Genomic DNA, 19,914 nt, shown 5'->3' with positions numbered 1-19,914 from the left:
AAATCACTAATGCTCTAGGATTATCCCACCGCTCTGCCACCAATATGTGATGAACGGCAGACCGCTGCCACCAAATTCTGACGGACAGCGGACCCTGTGCCACAAATATGTCACGATCCCACCACCGACACGGGTTTGTCAGCGGATGGAGGGACGCGACACACTGCCGTGCCGGCACACGGCTATCACAGGCACGGTGGGGGCTTATCTTAGTTATCCCACCACCGGCACCACGTGACAAAAATACAGCAAGCTAATCTTGCTCTAACAATTTACCGCAGGGGGGTATTTTGGATGCCCCACCACTGCTAACAACCTTCCAAGATCTGTGGGGATTTATGTATATCCCACTTTCTCAGTTCGACTTTGGAACTCGCAGCTCTCCGGCACACCCCTTACCCTCAGGTCAGTCAGGGAACTGCACCTAGGATAATTAGTCACCGGACGGGCTGCTTGTTGTGCACGGGCAACTAGACTACTGCAGTAAGGGAATTATCAATGCTGTGGCCTCAACCACTCATTCAGCAATATAAGACCCTTCTGTACTGCCAGCTAGCCTCGCCAGCCGCGCACACCACTCTGCCACCAGCTCCTGGTTTCTCCACTTAAGTTATAGACTTAATGGAGGGGTTCGAAGCCAACCCGAACAGTAGCGTAATTATCTAAAAAAGGCGCATAGTTCGTTTCCTAGAGCATGGAGACAGAGCTAATAGATTTTATCATTTATTCCCAAAAGAATGCGGGCAGTGATTACATAGATAAAAGTTGCTATAAAGTTGACATTACACATGTACAAATACAAATCTAAAACAAAGTGGATGAAAGAACAGAAAGTAACACTCACATGTGCGTAGTTGGTATTAGGCAGACCATGTGGCTGAGGGAGGGGCGCTTAACCAAACGTCCCCACTCATCGGCACGTCTCTCTGGCAGGAGGACTCCAGCAGAACTGCCTGGAATTTGGTAGGGAATACCTATAGCCTAGGGTCTGTAACCTCACGAAATGGGTGGTCTGGTGAGGTCCAACCCCCCTTCTCTCTCCGTTATAACTTAACTAAAAAAGTTATGATAACCATATCTTAATGGAGGAAGCTCGTATGAACTCACCAAGGGTATCAGGTTTCCCAGTGTAATGAACCCAACAAGAAAACATCAAGAATGCACTAGATAGGACACTCCATTTGGGAGCAATCCATATCTCAATTTCTGGAAGTCCGAGAATCGTGAAACTTAGGGGTTTAGAAAGCTGGCTTCGTGCCCTTTGCAGAAATGTGAGTTTCATATCTCTGTTACAAGCGAAGTGCGCGCTAGGCTTCTTTTAATATTTCCTATACCTGTATTCAAGCTTCATGGTTTCAGAACAAAGCAATGCTTTCCCTTGCAGGGGGGGAAGGCTGCGAGAGGAAATGGACGGTTTCAGGTTTCACAGAGCTGCACGCAGGAAGACACTGGTGTGTGTGTTGTGGGGGGAAGAGGGGGGTTGCAGCTACATGACAGGCTCGTCTCCTCAGTGTGTAGCAATGGGAGATTCTAGAAAGTTCTGCAACATCATATCTTACATTACACCTCCCCCTTTTAGAGGGCGCTACAGAGGCATTACCTGTCGGTAATCGGCCATGCGCACCTCAGCGGGTTCGCCCCGGCGGGACAACCCATTGGCATTGCCATGTTCACTGCCCTTTTTGTGTTGTACAGTAAAGTCGTGCTGTTGAAGGGCAAGGCTCCAGCAGAGCAACCTTCCATTGGTTCCAGACACTGTGTGCAACCAGCTCAGAGGGTTGTGGTCTGTTACCACCGTGAAGGTGCCCCCGTACAGGTAGGGCTGCAAACATTGGAGTGCCCACACCATGGCCAGACACTCCTTCTTGATGGTGGAGTATGCCACTTTCCTCGGCAACAGTTTCCAGCTCAGGTACAACACGGGGTGCTCCTGGTTCCCCGAGTCGATCTGGCTGAGCACAGCACCGAGACCAAACTCGCTGGCGTCGGTCTGTACTAGAAAGGGGCAACTGCTGTCGACTGCTCTCAACACTGGAGAGCTGCACAGGGCTGCTTTCAAAGCTTGGAAGGCCGCCTCACAGTCATCTGTCCAGTTGACTGTTTGGGGTAGCCTCTGCTTGATAATGTCAGTCAAGGGTTTAGCAAGGGCGCTATAGTCTTGAACAAACCGCCTATAGTACCCTGCAGTGCCCAAGAAGGACTTCACCTGTTTCTTGGTCCTGGGGGTGGGCCAGGACGCGATTGCGTCCACCTTTTCTGGCTCCGGACTCATGGAACCCCCGCCTACCCGGTGCCCCAGGTAGTGGACCTCGCTCATACCAGTGTGGCACTTTCCCTGCTTGATAGTCAGGCCTGCCTGGTGACGCTTGAGCACCTCCTGGAGGTGCTGAAGGTGTTCCTCCCAGGTGGAACTGAAGATGGCGATGTCGTCTAAGTACGCCACCGCGTACTCCTCCAGTCCCCGAAGCAGGTGGTTGACCATCCGCTGTAAAGTGGCAGGGGCATTTTTCATGCCGAAGGGCATCACTGTGGACTCGTACAGTCCAAAAGGGGTGATAAAGGCAGATTTCTCCTGCGGCTCAGGGGGATCTGCCAGTATCCCCGACTCAAATCCATGATGGATATGAACCTTGCTTTCGCCAACCGCTCAAGCAGATCCTCGATGCGCGGCATCGGGTGGGCATCAGAGGTTGTGATGGCGTTGATCCCCCTGTAGTCCACGCAGAACCGGGTGGTTCGATCCTTTTTAGGCACGAGGACTACAGGTGAAACCCACGTGCTTTTTGACCGTCGAATCACCCCCAGCATTAACATCTCATCGATCTCTTGGCGCATGACCTGTTGGACCTCCTCAGAGATCCGATAAGGTGTTCGACGTAGTGGGGCGTGATTCCCAGTGTCCACCTCATGAACCGCTAACTCCGTCCTCCCAGGTCGGTTGGTGAACACGGCCTGGAAGGGTTCCAGGGGGGTGGCCACCAACTGCGACCGCTGGGATACGGTTAACAAACCACTTATCTCCATGTCCTCAATGGACCCATTGACCTTGGCTTGGGCCAGCTTGTCCAGGAGGGGATCTTCCTCCTTCCTCAGGCAGGTTGCAGACCGGTAGGACGCAAACTTCACATTCGTGGTGCGCCTTCAGCATATTGACGTGAAAGGCCTTGCGCCTACTCCGAGCATAGTCAAGCGTGACCACGTAGGTGACCGGGTTGAGCTGTTGGTGGACGACGTATGGGCCTTCCCAGGCAGCCTGAAGCTTATCCGTTGGTACGGGGACCAGCACCCACACCTTTTGACCCACCTGGTAGGTCCGCTCCCGGGCGTTCTGGTCGTACCAGTGCTTCTGGTCAGCCCAAGCCTGCGTCATGTTGTCATGCACCAACTGCATCAAGGTCTGCATCTTGTCACGGAAGCGCATGACATAATCCACGATGGACACTTCTGTGGGGTTTGGCTCATCTTCCCAGGATTCTCATCAACCCAAGGGGTCCCCGGACTCGCCTGCCATACAGGAGCTTGAAGGGGGAGAACCCGGTCGAGGCCTGCGGAACTTCTCTGTAAACGAACCTCAGGTGTGGGAGGTACCGCTCCCAGTCGCGCCCTTGGGTCTCAACCTGCATGTGGAGCATCTGTTTGAGGGTACCGTTGAAGCGTTCACACAAACCTTTAGTCTGTGGGTGATACACGCTCGATACCAGGTGCTTCACCTGAATTCTCTTAGAGAGCCTCCATTAGGTGAGACATGAATTGGGGTCCCTTGATCGGTAAGCATCTCCCTGGGAAATCCTACCCTTGAAAAGATGGTCACCAGTGCGTCAGCCACCTTATCTGCCCTGGTTGAAGACAGAGTTACTACCTCTGGGTACCGGGTAGCATAGTCTACCACGGTGAGAATGTATTGCTTTCCGGAGCTGCTGGGGACGGCCAGCAGGCCTACAATGTCCACCGCGATTCTCTGGAAAGGCTCCTCTCTCACTGGCAAAGGAATAAGGGAAGCCTTAAGAGCAGGCCCCGCCTTACCCACTTTTTGACAGGTGGCACAGGAGCGGCAGTAGGTCGTGACATCTGTCCCCATCTTGGGCCAATAGAAGTGATGAGACAGCCGTGCCTTTGTTTTGCAGATCCCCAAGTGTCCAGCGAGTGGAATCTCATGGGCAATCCACAACAACTCTGTTCTGAACTGTAGGGGGACGACTAGCTGTCTTTCCCTCAACCACTCCTTTTGGGAATCTCCGGGTACTGTCTCCCAATACAACCTTCCTCGTTCCCAGAACACCCTCTCCTTATCAGACTCGGAGGTGGGCGTCTCGGCGAGGTGTCTCAATTTCTCCAGGCTGGCATCTGAGTGCAGAGCAGCCTGGAACTCCTTGCTGGAGGCAGCCAGAAGAGACGTCGGGGTCCCTACCTTACTGGGACCCTCTGGAACCTGCTCTGGGTTCACCTCTGGTTCAGACTCTCCTGTAGCAGAAGAGGGTCCAGAAGACAGAGCGATACCTGTGATCTGGGCACTCTGACTGCGTGTGACAGCTGCTATGTATGCTGTCTCCCTGGGGATTTCTACAGACCCACCAATCGGCGCTGCCATGGGCTCTACCTCCCCATCCACCCCCAACACTTCAGGAGCAGTGCTACTTATGGGCCAGTTACCTTCCTCGGTGGCACTGGTCAGTTGCATGGCACTACCTTCCTCAGGGTCCCCATGCACTTCCCCATTTCCTTGAGCACTGTCGCTTGCTCCTGCCAGGGGTTCCTCAGCCGTCTCACTCCGAAGAGTGACGGGGCTGAGCACTTCGGTACCTGTGGACACGTCTACCGTTTCAAAGAAATGGTTAACAGGTTCAGTCGGCACAGATACATCATCATTATCATCATTCCTGGGAAAAGAATGGTTATCAGATTTCTTTGGTACATTCACATCACCATCACCATCAGCATCATTCCTGGGGAAAGAATGGTTGTTAGTTGCATCATTACTCAACAAGGCATTAACAGGTAACACATTCATTTTCCCATCATCATCATCATCAACACCAGGGTTAACGTTACCCTTATTATCAGATTGGGGAAGGGTGTCAGGGACGTAGTATGCAACCATCCTCCTCAAGTCAGTCCCCAATAAAACATCAGTGGGCAGGTTTTCAGACACTCCCACCTCCCTCACCCCGCTCCCAGCACCCCGGTCAAGAAATACCCGGGCCACTGGCAAGGGACAGCGGGTACCCCCCAATCCCGGTGACAGTCAGGGTTTTCCCCTCAACAAACTCTTCAGGGGCCGCCAGTCCAGGACGGATGAGGGTTCGTTCAGCCCCGGTGTCCTTGAGGCCTGTAGCAAGACGGGCCCCCACCTGGAGAGGTTGAACGTTGTCGTCAATCCTCCCAAACACACCTCCCACCAAAAGAACAGAGGTGTTGGGCCCAGAGGCCTTGGCTGGGGGGTTCTTCGGCTTTTCCGCACAGGGGTAACTGAGGTGACCAGGCCGCTTGCAGTGGAAACACAGGCGACTGTCAGTAGTAGGCCTGGTGTTGGCAACAGGGACAGGGCCTCTGGAGAGACGGCTAGCTGGGGCACTGGGGTTGGTTGTAGGCTTACCCCCTCTCCAGCTGCTGGTGACTGGCGTCCGCGTCTCTGGCTTCCGGTTGGCCTCGTAGTTGTCGGCGATCTGCGCCGCTTTGTCCGTGTTCGTTGGTTCGCGGTCCAGGATGAACTGTCGGACCTCAGCTCGGCAAAGATGCAGGAAGTGGTCTTTGATCATCAGGTCCCGTAGCTGCTCAAAGGAATCAACGGACCGTCCATGGATCCACTGGTCAAAGTGGGTCCTGAGTCCTTGCACCACATCGCTATAGCTATCATGTGGGCCACGTTGGAGGTTCCGGAACTTCTTTCGGTATACCTCAGGTGTCAGCCGGTATTTGGCGATCAGAGCCTGCTTGATGGCATCATACTTGTAGTCGTCTTCTGACGGCAGAGAAGCAAACGCCTGGCCCATTGGACCTTATCCAGCCAGTACTCTCGGCAGGTTTTCTCAAAGGCTCGCAGAAACGTGTCCAAGTCGCCATCCTTTTCCATCATGGGAAAATGCTCTGTCCGGGGTTTTGGATGCTGCTGGGCTCACCACTTCGGGCTGTGGGGGCATTCCCCCCCTTGTCGGAGAAGCTCCAGTTCATGGGCTCTCTGAGCTGCTGCTTGGCGCTCAGCTCTCTCTGCCTCCCGCTCGGCTCGCTGCTCTGCTCTCTCCCGAGCTTGCTGGATCAGTGTCATACGTCCCTCGCGGTCTTCGGCAGGGAGTGCGTCCAAGGCCGCTTGCAGGTGGGGTTCCAGCGTGCTCTGGTTGAATGTTGGGCCAGCGCTCAGGAGTGGAGCCTCTGCTGCAGCCCCATTGTCACTTGGGCCAACTTCTGCGCCCATTGGACTCTGGGTGTTGTCCAGCTGCACCAGAGCCGCGATCAATTGATCTCTGGTTTTGCTTGTGGCGTCAATGCCTCGGTACGTGCATACTGCAGCAAGGTTTTCCTTTTTCTGCTGTCTGTACCAGGGTTCTCCTTTTGCCGCCATGGTTGCCAAATGAAAGATAGAAAAGAAAAACAAAGAAAAGGGAGGGAATACTTGTACATACACAAAAATGTCTCATGACTAGTAACCACTGAGTCTGTTCTCCAAAACCTATGACGCAGGATTCCCGCAGGACCCGTGCATGTTTTTAGTGAGAGGAATGATTGCTCAAACCAAATCACTAATGCTCTAGGATTATCCCACCGCTCTGCCACCAATATGTGATGAACGGCAGACCGCTGCCACCAAATTGTGACGGACAGCGGACCCTGTGCCACCAATATGTCACGATTCCACCACCGACACGGGTTTGTCAGCGGACAGAGGGACGCGACGCACTGCCGGCTCACGGCTATCACGGGCACGGTGGGGGCTTATCTTAGTTATTCCACCATCGGCACCACGTGACAAAAATACAGCAAGCTAATCTTGCTCTAACAATTTACCACAGGGGGGTATTTTGGATGCCCCACCACTGCTAACAACCTTCCAAGATCAGCGGGGATTTATGTATATCCCACTTTCTCAGTTCGACTTTGGAACTCGCAGCTCTCCGGCGCCTCCCTTACCCTCAGGTCAGTCAGGGAACTGCACCTAGGATAATTAGTCGCCGGACGGGCTGCTTGTTGTGCACGGGCAACTAGACTACTGCAGTAAGGGAATTATCAATGCCGTGGCCTCAACCATTCATTCAGCAATATAAGACCCTTCTGTACTGCCAGCTAGCCTCGCCAGCCGCGCACACCACTCTGCCACCAGCTCCTGGTTTCTCCACTTAAGTTATAGACTTAATGGAGGGGTTCGAAGCCAGCCCGAACAGTAGCGTAATTATCTAAAAAAGGCGCATAGTTCGTTTCCTAGAGCATGGAGACAGAGCTAATAGATTTTATCATTTATTCCCAAAAGAATGCGGGCAGTGATTACATAGATAAAAGTTGCTATAAAGTTGACATTACACATGTACAAATACAAATCTAAAACACAGTGGATGAAAGAACAGAAAGTAACACTCACATGTGCGTAGTTGGTATTAGGCAGACCATGTGGCTGGGGGAGGGGCGCTTAACCAAACGTCCCCACTCATCGGCACGTCTCTCTGGCAGGAGGACTCCAGCAGAACTGCCTGGACTTTGGTAGGGAATACCTATAGCCTAGGGTCTGTGACCTCACGAAATGGGTGGTCTGGTGAGGTCCAACCCCCCTTCTCTCTCCGTTATAACTTAACTAAAAAAGTTATGATAACCATATCTTAATGGAGGAAGCTCGTATGAACTCACCAAGGGTATCAGGTTTCCCAGTGTAACAAACCCAACAAGAAAACATCAAGAATGCATTAGATAGGACACTCCATTTGGGAGCAATCCATATCTCAATTTCTGGAAGTCCGAGAATCGTGAAACTTAGGGGTTTAGAAAGCTGGCTTCGTGCCCTTTGCAGAAATGTGAGTTTCATATCTCTGTCACAAGCGAAGTCCGCGCTAGGCTTCTTTTAATATTTCCTGTACCTGTATTCAAGCTTCATGGTTTCAGAACAAAGCAATGCTTTCCCTTGCAGGGGGGGGGGGAAGGCTGCGAGAGGAAATGGACGGTTTCAGGTTTCACAGAGCTGCACGCAGGAAGACACTGGTGTGTGTGTTGTGGGGGGAAGAGGGGGGTTGCAGCTACATGACAGGCTCGTCTCCTCAGTGTGTAGCAATGGGAGATTCTAGAAAGTTCTGCAACATCATATCTTACATTACACTATAATACTGCTCCCTATGTACAAGAATATAGCTACTATAATACTGCTCCTATGTACAAGAATATAACTACTATAATACTGCCTCTATGTACAAGAATATAACTACTATAATACTGCCCCTATGTACAAGAATATAACTACTATAATACTGCCCCCTATGTACAAGAATATAACTGCTATAATAGTGCCCCCTATGTACAAGAATATAACTACTATAATACTGCCCCCTATGTACAAGAATATTACTGCTATAATACTGCCCCCTATGTACAAGAATATTACTGCTATAATACTGCCCCCTATGTACAAGAATATAACTACTATAATACTGCCCCTATGTACAAGAATATAACTACTATAATACTGCTCCTATTCACAAGAATATAACTACTATAATACTGCTCCTATGTACAAGAATATAACTACTATAATACTGCCCCCTATGTACAAGAATATAACTGCTATAATACTGCCCCCGATGTACAAGAATATAACTACTATAATACTGCCCCGATGTACAAGAATATAACTACTATAATACTGCCCCCTATGTACAAGAATATAACTACTATAATACTGCCCCCTATCTACAAGAATATAACTACTATAATACTGCCCCTATGTACAAGAATATAACTGCTATAATACTGCCCCTATATACAAGAATATAACTACTATAATACTGCCCCTATATACAAGAATATAACTGCTATAATACTGCCCCTATTGTACAAGAATATAACTACTATAATACTGCCCCCTATGTACAAGAATATAACTACTATAATACTGCTCCCTATATACAAGAATATAACTGCTATAATACTGCCCCCTATGTACAAGAATATAGCTACTATAATACTGTCCCTATGTACAAGAATATAACTGCTATAATACTGCCCCCTATGTACAAGAATATAACTACTATAATACTGCTCCCTATATACAAGAATATAACTACTATAATACTGCCCCTATATACAAGAATATAACTACTATAATACTGCCCCCTATGTACAAGAATATAACTACTATAATACTGCTCCCTATATACAAGAATATAACTGCTATAATACTGCCCCCTATGTACAAGAATATAGCTACTATAATACTGTCCCTATGTACAAGAATATAACTGCTATAATACTGCCCCCTATGTACAAGAATATAACTACTATAATACTTCCCCTATGTACAAGAATTTAACTACTATAATACTGCCCCTATGTACAAGAATATAACTACTGTAATACTGCCCCTATGTACAAGAATATAACTACTATAATACTGCCCCCTATGTACAAGAATATAACTGCTATAATACTGCCCCCTATGTACAAGAATATAACTGCTATAATACTGCCCCTATGTACAAGAATATTACTGCTATAATACTGCCCCCCTATGTGCAAGAATATAACTATTATAATACTGCCCCCTATGTTCAAGAATATAACTGCTATAATACTGCCCCCTAAGTACAAGAATATAACTACTATAATACTGCCCCCTATGTACAAGAATATAGCTACTATAATACTGCCCCTATGTTCAAGAATATAACTACTATAATACTGCCCCTATATACAAGAATATAACTGCTATAATACTGCCCCCTATGTACAAGAATATAACTACTATAATACTGCCCCTATATACAATAATATAACTACTATAATACTGCCCCCTATGTACAAGAATATAACTACTATAATACTGCCCCTATATACAAGAATATAACTGCTATAATACTGCCCCCTATGTACAAGAATATAACTACTATAATACTGCCCCTATATACAATAATATAACTACTATAATACTGCCCCCTATGTACAAGAATATAACTACTATAATACTGCCCCTATATACAAGAATATAACTACTATAATACTGCCCCTATATACAAGAATATAACTACTATAATACTGCTCCCTATATACAAGAATATAACTACTATAATACTGCTCCCTATATACAAGAATATAACTACTATAATACTGCCCCCTATCTACAAGAATATAGCTACTATAATACTGCTCCTATGTACAAGAATATTACTATAATACTGCCCCTATATACAATAATATAACTACTATAATACTGCCCCCTATGTACAAGAATATAACTACTATAATACTGCCCCTATATACAAGAATATAACTGCTATAATACTGCCCCCTATGTACAAGAATATAACTACTATAATACTGCCCCTATATACAATAATATAACTACTATAATACTGCCCCCTATGTACAAGAATATAACTACTATAATACTGCCCCTATGTACAAGAATATAACTACTATAATACTGCCCCCTATGTACAAGAATATAACTACTGTAATACTGCCCCCTATGTACAAGAATATAACTACTATAATACTGCCCCCTATGTACAAGAATATAACTACTATAATACTGCCCCCTATGTACAAGAATATAACTACTATAATACTGCCCCCTATGTACAAGAATATAACTACTATAATACTGCTCCTATGTACAAGAATATAACTACTGTAATACTGCCCCCTATGTACAAGAATATAACTACTATAATACTGCCCCCTATGTACAAGAATATAACTACTATAATACTGCCCCCTATGTACAAGAATATAACTACTATAATACTGCCCCTATGTACAAGAATATAACTACTATAATTCTGCCCCCTATGTACAAGAATATAACTACTATAATACTGCCCCTATGTACAAGAATATAACTACTATAATACTGCTCCTATGTACAAGAATATAACTACTATAATACTGCCCCTATGTACAAGAATATAACTACTATAATTCTGCCCCCTATGTACAAGAATATAACTACTATAATACTGCTCCCTATATACAAGAATATAACTACTATAATACTGCCCCTATGTACAAGAATATAACTACTATAATACTACTCCTATGTACAAGAATATAACTACTATAATACTGCCCCCTATGTACAAGAATATAACTACTATAATACTGCCCCTATGTACAAGAATATAACTACTATAATACTGCTCCTATGTACAAGAATATAACTACTATAATACTGCTCCCTATATACAAGAATATAACTACTATAATACTGCCCCTATGTACAAGAATATAACTACTATAATACTACTCCTATGTACAAGAATATAACTACTATAATACTACTCCTATGTACAAGAATATAACTACTATAATACTGCCCCCTATGTACAAGAATATAACTACTATAATACTGCCCCTATGTACAAGAATATAACTACTATAATACTGCCCCCTATGTACAAGAATATAACTACTATAATACTGCTCCCTATATACAAGAATATAACTACTAGAATACTGCCCCTATGTACAAGAATATAACTACTATAATACTGCCCCTATATACAATAATATAACTACTATAATACTGCCCCCTATGTACAAGAATATAACTACTATAATACTGCCCCTATGTACAAGAATATAACTACTATAATACTGCCCCCTATGTACAAGAATATAACTACTGTAATACTGCCCCCTATGTACAAGAATATAACTACTATAATACTGCCCCCTATGTACAAGAATATAACTACTATAATACTGCCCCCTATGTACAAGAATATAACTACTATAATACTGCCCCCTATGTACAAGAATATAACTACTATAATACTGCTCCTATGTACAAGAATATAACTACTGTAATACTGCCCCCTATGTACAAGAATATAACTACTATAATACTGCCCCCTATGTACAAGAATATAACTACTATAATACTGCCCCCTATGTACAAGAATATAACTACTATAATACTGCCCCTATGTACAAGAATATAACTACTATAATTCTGCCCCCTATGTACAAGAATATAACTACTATAATACTGCCCCTATGTACAAGAATATAACTACTATAATACTGCTCCTATGTACAAGAATATAACTACTATAATACTGCCCCTATGTACAAGAATATAACTACTATAATTCTGCCCCCTATGTACAAGAATATAACTACTATAATACTGCTCCCTATATACAAGAATATAACTACTATAATACTGCCCCTATGTACAAGAATATAACTACTATAATACTACTCCTATGTACAAGAATATAACTACTATAATACTGCCCCCTATGTACAAGAATATAACTACTATAATACTGCCCCTATGTACAAGAATATAACTACTATAATACTGCTCCTATGTACAAGAATATAACTACTATAATACTGCTCCCTATATACAAGAATATAACTACTATAATACTGCCCCTATGTACAAGAATATAACTACTATAATACTACTCCTATGTACAAGAATATAACTACTATAATACTACTCCTATGTACAAGAATATAACTACTATAATACTGCCCCCTATGTACAAGAATATAACTACTATAATACTGCCCCTATGTACAAGAATATAACTACTATAATACTGCCCCCTATGTACAAGAATATAACTACTATAATACTGCTCCCTATATACAAGAATATAACTACTAGAATACTGCCCCTATGTACAAGAATATAACTACTATAATACTGCCCCTATGTACAAGAATATAACTACTATAATTCTGCCCCCTATGTACAAGAATATAACTACTATAATACTGCTCCCTATATACAAGAATATAACTACTATAATACTGCCCCTATATACAAGAATATAACTACTATAATACTACTCCTATGTACAAGAATATAACTACTATAATACTGCCCCCTATGTACAAGAATATAACTACTATAATACTGCCCCTATGTACAAGAATATAACTACTATAATACTGCCCCTATGTACAAGAATATAACTACTATAATTCTGCCCCCTATGTACAAGAATATAACTGCTATAATACTGCCCCCTATGTTCTGGATTTCCCCCGTCTCGTGTCGTTATATTGGGGGTTGCTGTCGCTCGGTAGCGCTGATGATCAGTGACGCAGGATTCGGCAGATGTTGCGGTCACATCACAGAACTTTCCCGCGGTTGAGATATCCGATATCGGGTAGTTCTGCCACTGAGATAGCCGCGCTGTGACGTTACGCAGACTCTTTACATGTCGCTGATCTGGTGATGTGAGATGACGCAGTGCAGATGGAGGTGGGAGATAACATGGAACAGTAGACGCAGGATGAAGGGCAGATCTGTGGAGATTAGCCGCTCTCTGTAACGTTGCTCTCTGGTTCAGGTCTCCTCCCGTGAAGAAGTCGAGTAGCCTGGACAACTTGAAGAAGACTCCGGAGCGGGTGAGCGTCACGTCTCCGCTGTGTAATGATGAGCTGCCCAGAGTAATTACAGCTTCCCAGGGACGACAGCAATATAAATACCCTGCACTACTGAGCGCCCTGTCATTATGTGCCTAGATAGTCAGCAACTGCGCAGACCATTCCTTGCTTCCCCCCGATCCTCTACATGCTGCACACCGTCTCCCAGCGGCCCCCCCCCCCCCCTCAGTTAACTGCATGCTGACCCAGTCGCCGCCCTGTCCCCCCGCTGGGCCCAGTCGCCTCCCCTTCCCCCGGCTGGGCCCCGTCGCCTCCCCGTCCCCCCCCCGCCGGGCCTTCCCGTCCCCCCGCTGGGCCACCTCGCCTCCCCGTCCCCCCGCTGGGCCCCCTCGCCTCCCCGTCCCTTAATTTTCTCTGATCCTGCTATTTTCACTTTGACCTCTAGATGTCAGCAGACTGGACATTCACTTCCTGTTGGTACATCTCGCTTTTGGGCGTGCTGTGAATTGATGTGGTCAGTAGATGTAGCCGCCTCGGCTGTGCTGCTGGAGACCAGATAGGCAGGCGTGCACAGCCGACATCCCTGCTCTATTAATGCAGAACCTATATATTCCCGTATAGAAGCCGACGTCTCCTGACTCTGGGAAGTTTGAGACGCTGCCGCCCCGACCCCCGGCACACGCGGTAACTGCTGAGGAGGAGAATTTCGGCACCCGCAAAGCGAGATCGTCATTTGGCCGAGGTTTCTTCAAGCTGAAAAACCCCAACAAGAAGACGTCGAGCACCCCGAATCTAGGTATGTGTCCTCTATGTTGAGCCAGCCGGACCCCAGTCCCCTCTGACGGGCAGACGCACACGTGATTAACCCCTCATGGGATCCAGCACGGCAACTCTGAATGTGAGCGTCTGCAGCGCCCCCCGATGCCTGCTTACTTCCTCTATCCCGGCGGGTCCCTGTGTACTTCGAATCTCCTTATTTCGCGGGGGTCCCTGTGTACTTCGAATCTCCTTATTTCGCGGGGGTCCCTGTGTACTTCGAATCTCCTTATTTCGGGGGGTCCCTGTGTACTTCGTATCTCCTTATTTCGGTGGGGTCTCTGTGTTTTCTGTGTCTCTTGCCCCCCCTGCTGTTCTCTTCCAGTATATTAAATGTCTCTCTACACCTTCTCTACCTTCAATTTTTCTGCCATTTAATGGGAACCTGAAGATCGCAGTCGAAGTGCGAGCGCCCCCACTTTAGGTATGGTAAAACTGCATGTCCGTCCAAAATCCCCTCCCCCGGTGTGCTGTGCCCCCATCATCTCCTAACCATCACCTTGTGCCGCCTCGCTAAACATAGAAGCCCCCCTTCCCGAACATAGAACGTCCGCACTCCCCATGTACTAACCTGTACCCTAATCTGGTGCCATCTGGTGTTCACAGTGACTCATGGCATATGATTTTAGTATTTTCAATATTTTGGGGAAAATGCCCGTCCTGTGATCACTACCTTACCGGATGTATCCAGGGCCGATATCGGCCGCTCGTCTTGTAACACTCCCCAGATACTTTACAATATATGGGACTTTCGGCCTAGTGATCCCCTATTAATATTAGTTTCATCCTGTCCCTGTTTGATCCTCATCATGTTTTTTTTTACTGATCATCTCGCCTTTAATCCTTCTGCTTATACTCCAGAGCTGCAGTCATAATTCTGCTGCTGGGCGTCGCTAACCGCTGAGCTGTGATCCTATAATGCATTACTTTCTGCCAAACATTTTTGGGATATTTGTAAAAAAAAAAAAAAAATCGTTATGCTTGCACTGCACAGCGTCAAAAAACTACATCTCCCAAAATGCAGCACAGCAGAGTGTGCACAATGCAGCGCAGCAGAGTGTGCACAATGCAGCGCAGCAGAGTGTGCACAATGCAGCGCAGCAGTGTGCACAATGCAGCGCAGCAGAGTGTGCACAATGCAGCGCAGCAGAGTGTGCACAATGCAGCGCAGCAGAGTGTGCACAATGCAGCGCAGCAGAGTGTGCACAATGCAGCGCAGCAGAGTGTGCACAATGCAGCGCAGCAGAGTGTGCACAATGCAGCGCAGCAGAGTGTGCACAATGCAGCGCAGCAGAGTGTGCACAATGCAGCGCAGCAGAGTGTGCACAATGCAGCGCAGCAGAGTGTGCACAATGCAGCGCAGCAGAGTGTGCACAATGCAGCGCAGCAGAGTGTGCACAATGCAGCGCAGCAGAGTGTGCACAATGCAGCGCAGCAGAGTGTGCACAATGCAGCGCAGCAGAGTGTGCACAATGCAGCGCAGCAGAGTGTGCACAATGCAGCGCAGCAGAGTGTGCACAATGCAGCGCAGCAGAGTGTGCACAATGCAGCGCAGCAGAGTGTGCACAATGCAGCGCAGCAGAGTGTGCACAATGCAGCGCAGCAGAGTGTGCACAGTACTGATTAAAAAAAAAAAAAATGTGCTGTGGAATAGATAACTTACGTTTGTAGAAGTGGAGATAAAAAAAATCAAGATAATGGCGAATTCTTTACTTTTTTTTTTTTTCCAGCCTGTGACCGGCACTTTTTTCCTTTCCAGCCTGTGACCGGCACTTTTTTGCCTTCCAGCCTGTGACCGGCACTTTTTTGCCTTCCAGCCTGTGACCGACACTTTTTTGCCTTCCAGCCTGTGACCGGCACTTTTTTGCCTTCCAGCCTGTGACCGGCACTTTTTTGCCTTTCCAGCCTGTGACCGGCACTTTTTTGCCTTTCCAGCCTGTGACCGGCACTTTTTTGCCTTTCCAGTCTGTGACCGGCACTTTTTTGCCTTTCCAGTCTGTGACCGGCACTTTTTTGCCTTTCCAGTCTGTGACCGGCACTTTTTTGCCTTTCCAGTCTGTGACCGGCACTTTTTTTGCTTTCCAGCCTGTGACCGGCACTTTTTTTGCTTTCCAGTCTGTGACCGGCACTTTTTTCTCTCCAGCCTGTGACCGACACTTTTTCGGGGTGCTCAGTGTCAGGAAGGTGATGTAAAGTTTAACTTTTTTACGATGTCTGATGATACAAACCCCAAGAATGGAGGAGCGGGAATTATTGTTTGAGGTCATTAATGACACGGGTAAATGTTACAGCAGAGGCAGAAAAGGGATCAGCCGACCACCTGGACCTGGCGATGTCTCCTCGCTCATCGGACGGTGGAAGCATCCACAGCTCGCCATCTTCTCCCGACTCTAAGAAGAAGCCGCGCGGGATTAAGAAGTTGTTCGGGAGGTGAGAACAGTTGGCCCTCCAGTCCTTGTCACCCCTCCAGGGACTTTATGGGAGGGTCAGAATGTGACTTGTTTTTTATTTTGTCCCTTACAGGCTGAAGAGGAGTCAGTCCACCACCCTAAACCAGGAGGACGACCTCCCGGAAGAAGAGTTCAAGAGGGGTGGGACCAGGTCCACCGCTGGCCCGAGGCTGGGCTGGTCGCGGGATCTGGGTCAGGCTCCCAGGTTTGTACCCTATCTGCAGGCTGTCTGGTACTGCAGTTCAGACCTGCAGTGCAGTGGAGTACCAGACAGAATCCATAGATAAGTAGGGGGAGGTTGGGCTAACCATTAGTGGTGCCCCTAAGGGGGACATAAAGTACAAGCTCCGCCCCTTGTGATTTCTTATAGGGCCAACAAAATAGATTCTCCTCCCCTTGTGATTTTATTTTTTGAATAGTTGTAATGTAAGCCACTCCCCTTGTGACCTTATAAGGTCAAACATGTAAGCCCCACCCCTTAAGATTTCTTATAGAACAAAAAATGTGAAAGCCCCACCTTTCCCGACTTTCTATAGGGCTATATCTTTTAGCACCACCAGGCTTCACCTGTTAGGACTTTTAACACCAATAACAAATACAAGAACTGGGCCTTTATGATAAAATATGCAAACTCCGCCCCTCATGAGTACAAGTTCTGACCCTCTTGTGACAAGATATGCAAGCTCCACCCTTATGACTCCTTATAATGTGACATACAGCCTCCACCCCCTTACACCCCCTTATTGCTTCTCTGTGCCTGATGATTGGAGCCTGGGCTGTAAAGGGGCAGCGCTGACTTATAGGGGGTGGATAGTTATGCTGTATGGGAGGTGGTAACCTGCAGCCGCTCCTCTCTTTTCCCCTTCAGTGATCTGGACACGCCATTTGCCAAGTGGACGAAGGAGCAGGTGTGCGGCTGGCTGCGGGACCAGGGTCTGGGCAGCTACGTGAACAGCTGCAAGCAGTGGATCGTGTCCGGGCAGACTCTGCTCCATGCCTCGCAGCAGGACCTGGAGAAGGTGAGAGGGTCCCGCATCGGAAGGGGGGACGCGCGTCGGGGCCGCCCAGGACTCATTGCCGCTTTCCCATATAGGAGCTGGGCATCAAACACCTGCTGCATCGGAAGAAGCTCCAGTTGGCTCTGCAGTCACTGGGCTCCGAGGACGACAGCAACTACGGGAAGCTGGACTACAAGTGGGTGACAAGTAAGTCAGACCAGCAGCACAGAGGATTTCAGCATCTCACTAACCATTACGTAATGGACGGATCAGAGTAGGATCAGCAGAAAGGATTATGTCAGGACACATCTAGAGCTCCCTGTGACTGTGTTTCCCCCTGTAGGGTGGTTGGACGACATCGGTCTCCCTCAGTACAAGACGCAGTTTGATGAAGCAAAGCTGGACGGTCGGATGCTCCATTACATGACCGTGGTAAGTCACCTAACCGCGCCAATCTGCTGACCGCACCCTTGGGAGGTGGGAGTAATCATGTCGTCATGGGGGGGCGGGGTGTGGAGAGTGTGACTTGGGGTGGGAAAAAGATAACCCTGATCTCCTCGGGGGCGTTGGTCTAGTGTCACTGCTCGTGGGTGTGGCTATCAGAACCTGCCAATTATATTTTGTGTGTGGTCCCTTTAAATTTTTAACTTTTTTTTTTTCCGTTTCTCTTCTCTGGATTTCCAGGATGATTTGCTTTCCCTGAAAGTCGTCAGCGTCCTCCACCACCTCAGCATAAAGCGCGCCATTCAGGTCCTGCGAATCAACAGCTTCGAGCCCAACTGTCTGCGCAGAAGACCCTCCGAGGAGGTACCGGGACCTGGGACCACCAGCCCTAAAACTTCTGGAACAAATTTTGGAACTTATTAAATATTAATAAATCTATTTTTTTTTTTTTTTTTTTTTTTTTTTTTTTAGACTAATGTGACTCCCTCTGAAGTGGCTCAGTGGACGAATCACCGGGTGATGGAGTGGCTGCGCTCTGTTGACCTGGCGGAGTATGCCCCTAACTTGAGGGGTAGCGGTGTACACGGTGGGCTGATGGTGAGCCAAACGCCACGGTCCTCATTTGTCATTGCTTACCTGTACTTTCCATCTTCTACTCCATTCACATCCAGACTGCAGTGAAAGATCCTGCTGCTTTGCTGTTGGCTCTCAGGATCACAACCTGCAGCCTCATTGTTGCATTTGGGAAAAATCCCAAATTTGTTTATTTTTAATTTCAGGTCCTTGAGCCCCGATTTAACGTGGAGACCATGGCTCAACTTCTAAACATCCCGCCAAACAAGACCCTCCTCCGGCGCCACTTGGCCACGCATTTCAATCTCCTGGTCGGTCAGCAGGCGCAGCAACAAAAACAGGAGGCGCTGTCCTCGCCTGAATACGTGCTGCTGACCGCAACGGCCAAGGTCAAGGTGAGAAGGACGACGCACGGTGGTACGGGGCGGTACGGTCACTACATACAGCACCCTAAGGCTCAGCATCTGCCACCAGTATTCCAGTTTTGTCACAATTCTGCTGTTAAATAAATGTACTCAGTTATATTATTATGTAAATATATCCAGAACTCTCAATGTTTTCTTTCCTTTAAAGCCGAGGAAATTACCGTTTACCAATTTTGGGACTTTACGTAAGAAAAAGCAAGAAGAGAGTGAAGAATATGTGTGTCCTATGGAGCTTGGACAGTCGTCTGCAAACAACATCATCAAGCCCTTCCGAGCCGGACTGGACCTCAGGATGTTAGACGACGAGGACCTCGATAGACTAGAACAGGTACAAAACTATACTGCCCCTATGTACAAGAATATAACTACTATAATACTGCCCCTGTGTACAAGAATATAACTGCTATAATACAGCCTCCATGTACAAGAATATAACTACTATAATACTGCTCCTATGTTCAAGAATATAACTACTATAATACTGCCTCCTATGTACAAGAATATAACTACTATAATACTGCTCCTATGTACAAGAATATAACTACTATAATACTGTCCCCTATGTACAAGAATATAACTACTATAATACTGCCCTCTGTGTACAAGAATATAACTACTATAATACTGCCTCCTATGTACAAGAATATAACTACTATAATACTGCTCCTATGT

At 46.9% G+C, this 19,914-nt stretch overlaps 1 protein-coding gene across 7 annotated transcripts in view; it reads left to right on the top strand.

Annotated features, from left to right (window-relative positions):
• The window catches only part of PPFIBP1 (PPFIA binding protein 1), an 80,468-nt gene that overhangs the window by 53,178 nt on the left and 7,376 nt on the right, over positions 1-19,914 (top strand). For 3 of the 7 annotated variants that reach the window (XM_073544278.1, XM_073544274.1, XM_073544275.1), the window contains exons 14-25: positions 13,500-13,557; positions 14,158-14,332; positions 14,744-14,776; positions 16,644-16,782; positions 16,876-17,007; positions 17,671-17,821; positions 17,896-18,007; positions 18,144-18,232; positions 18,485-18,607; positions 18,716-18,841; positions 19,024-19,212; positions 19,391-19,570. In XM_073544278.1, coding sequence (XP_073400379.1) covers positions 13,500-13,557; positions 14,158-14,332; positions 14,744-14,776; positions 16,644-16,782; positions 16,876-17,007; positions 17,671-17,821; positions 17,896-18,007; positions 18,144-18,232; positions 18,485-18,607; positions 18,716-18,841; positions 19,024-19,212; positions 19,391-19,570 — 1,507 coding nt within the window. The remainder of the gene's footprint in view (positions 1-13,499; positions 13,558-14,157; positions 14,333-14,743; positions 14,777-16,643; positions 16,783-16,875; positions 17,008-17,670; positions 17,822-17,895; positions 18,008-18,143; positions 18,233-18,484; positions 18,608-18,715; positions 18,842-19,023; positions 19,213-19,390; positions 19,571-19,914) is intronic. The other 4 variants (XM_073544281.1, XM_073544279.1, XM_073544276.1 and 1 more) reach the window with 3 other exon arrangements.

This window comes from Dendrobates tinctorius, unplaced genomic scaffold (genome assembly GCF_039654945.1).
Source record: "Dendrobates tinctorius isolate UK_male_01 unplaced genomic scaffold, ASM3965494v1 ptg000136l, whole genome shotgun sequence".
NCBI classification, from domain to species: domain Eukaryota; kingdom Metazoa; phylum Chordata; class Amphibia; order Anura; family Dendrobatidae; genus Dendrobates; species Dendrobates tinctorius.
The sequence above is the reverse complement of the archived record's forward strand: the minus strand, read 5'-3'. Positions and strand labels throughout refer to the sequence as shown.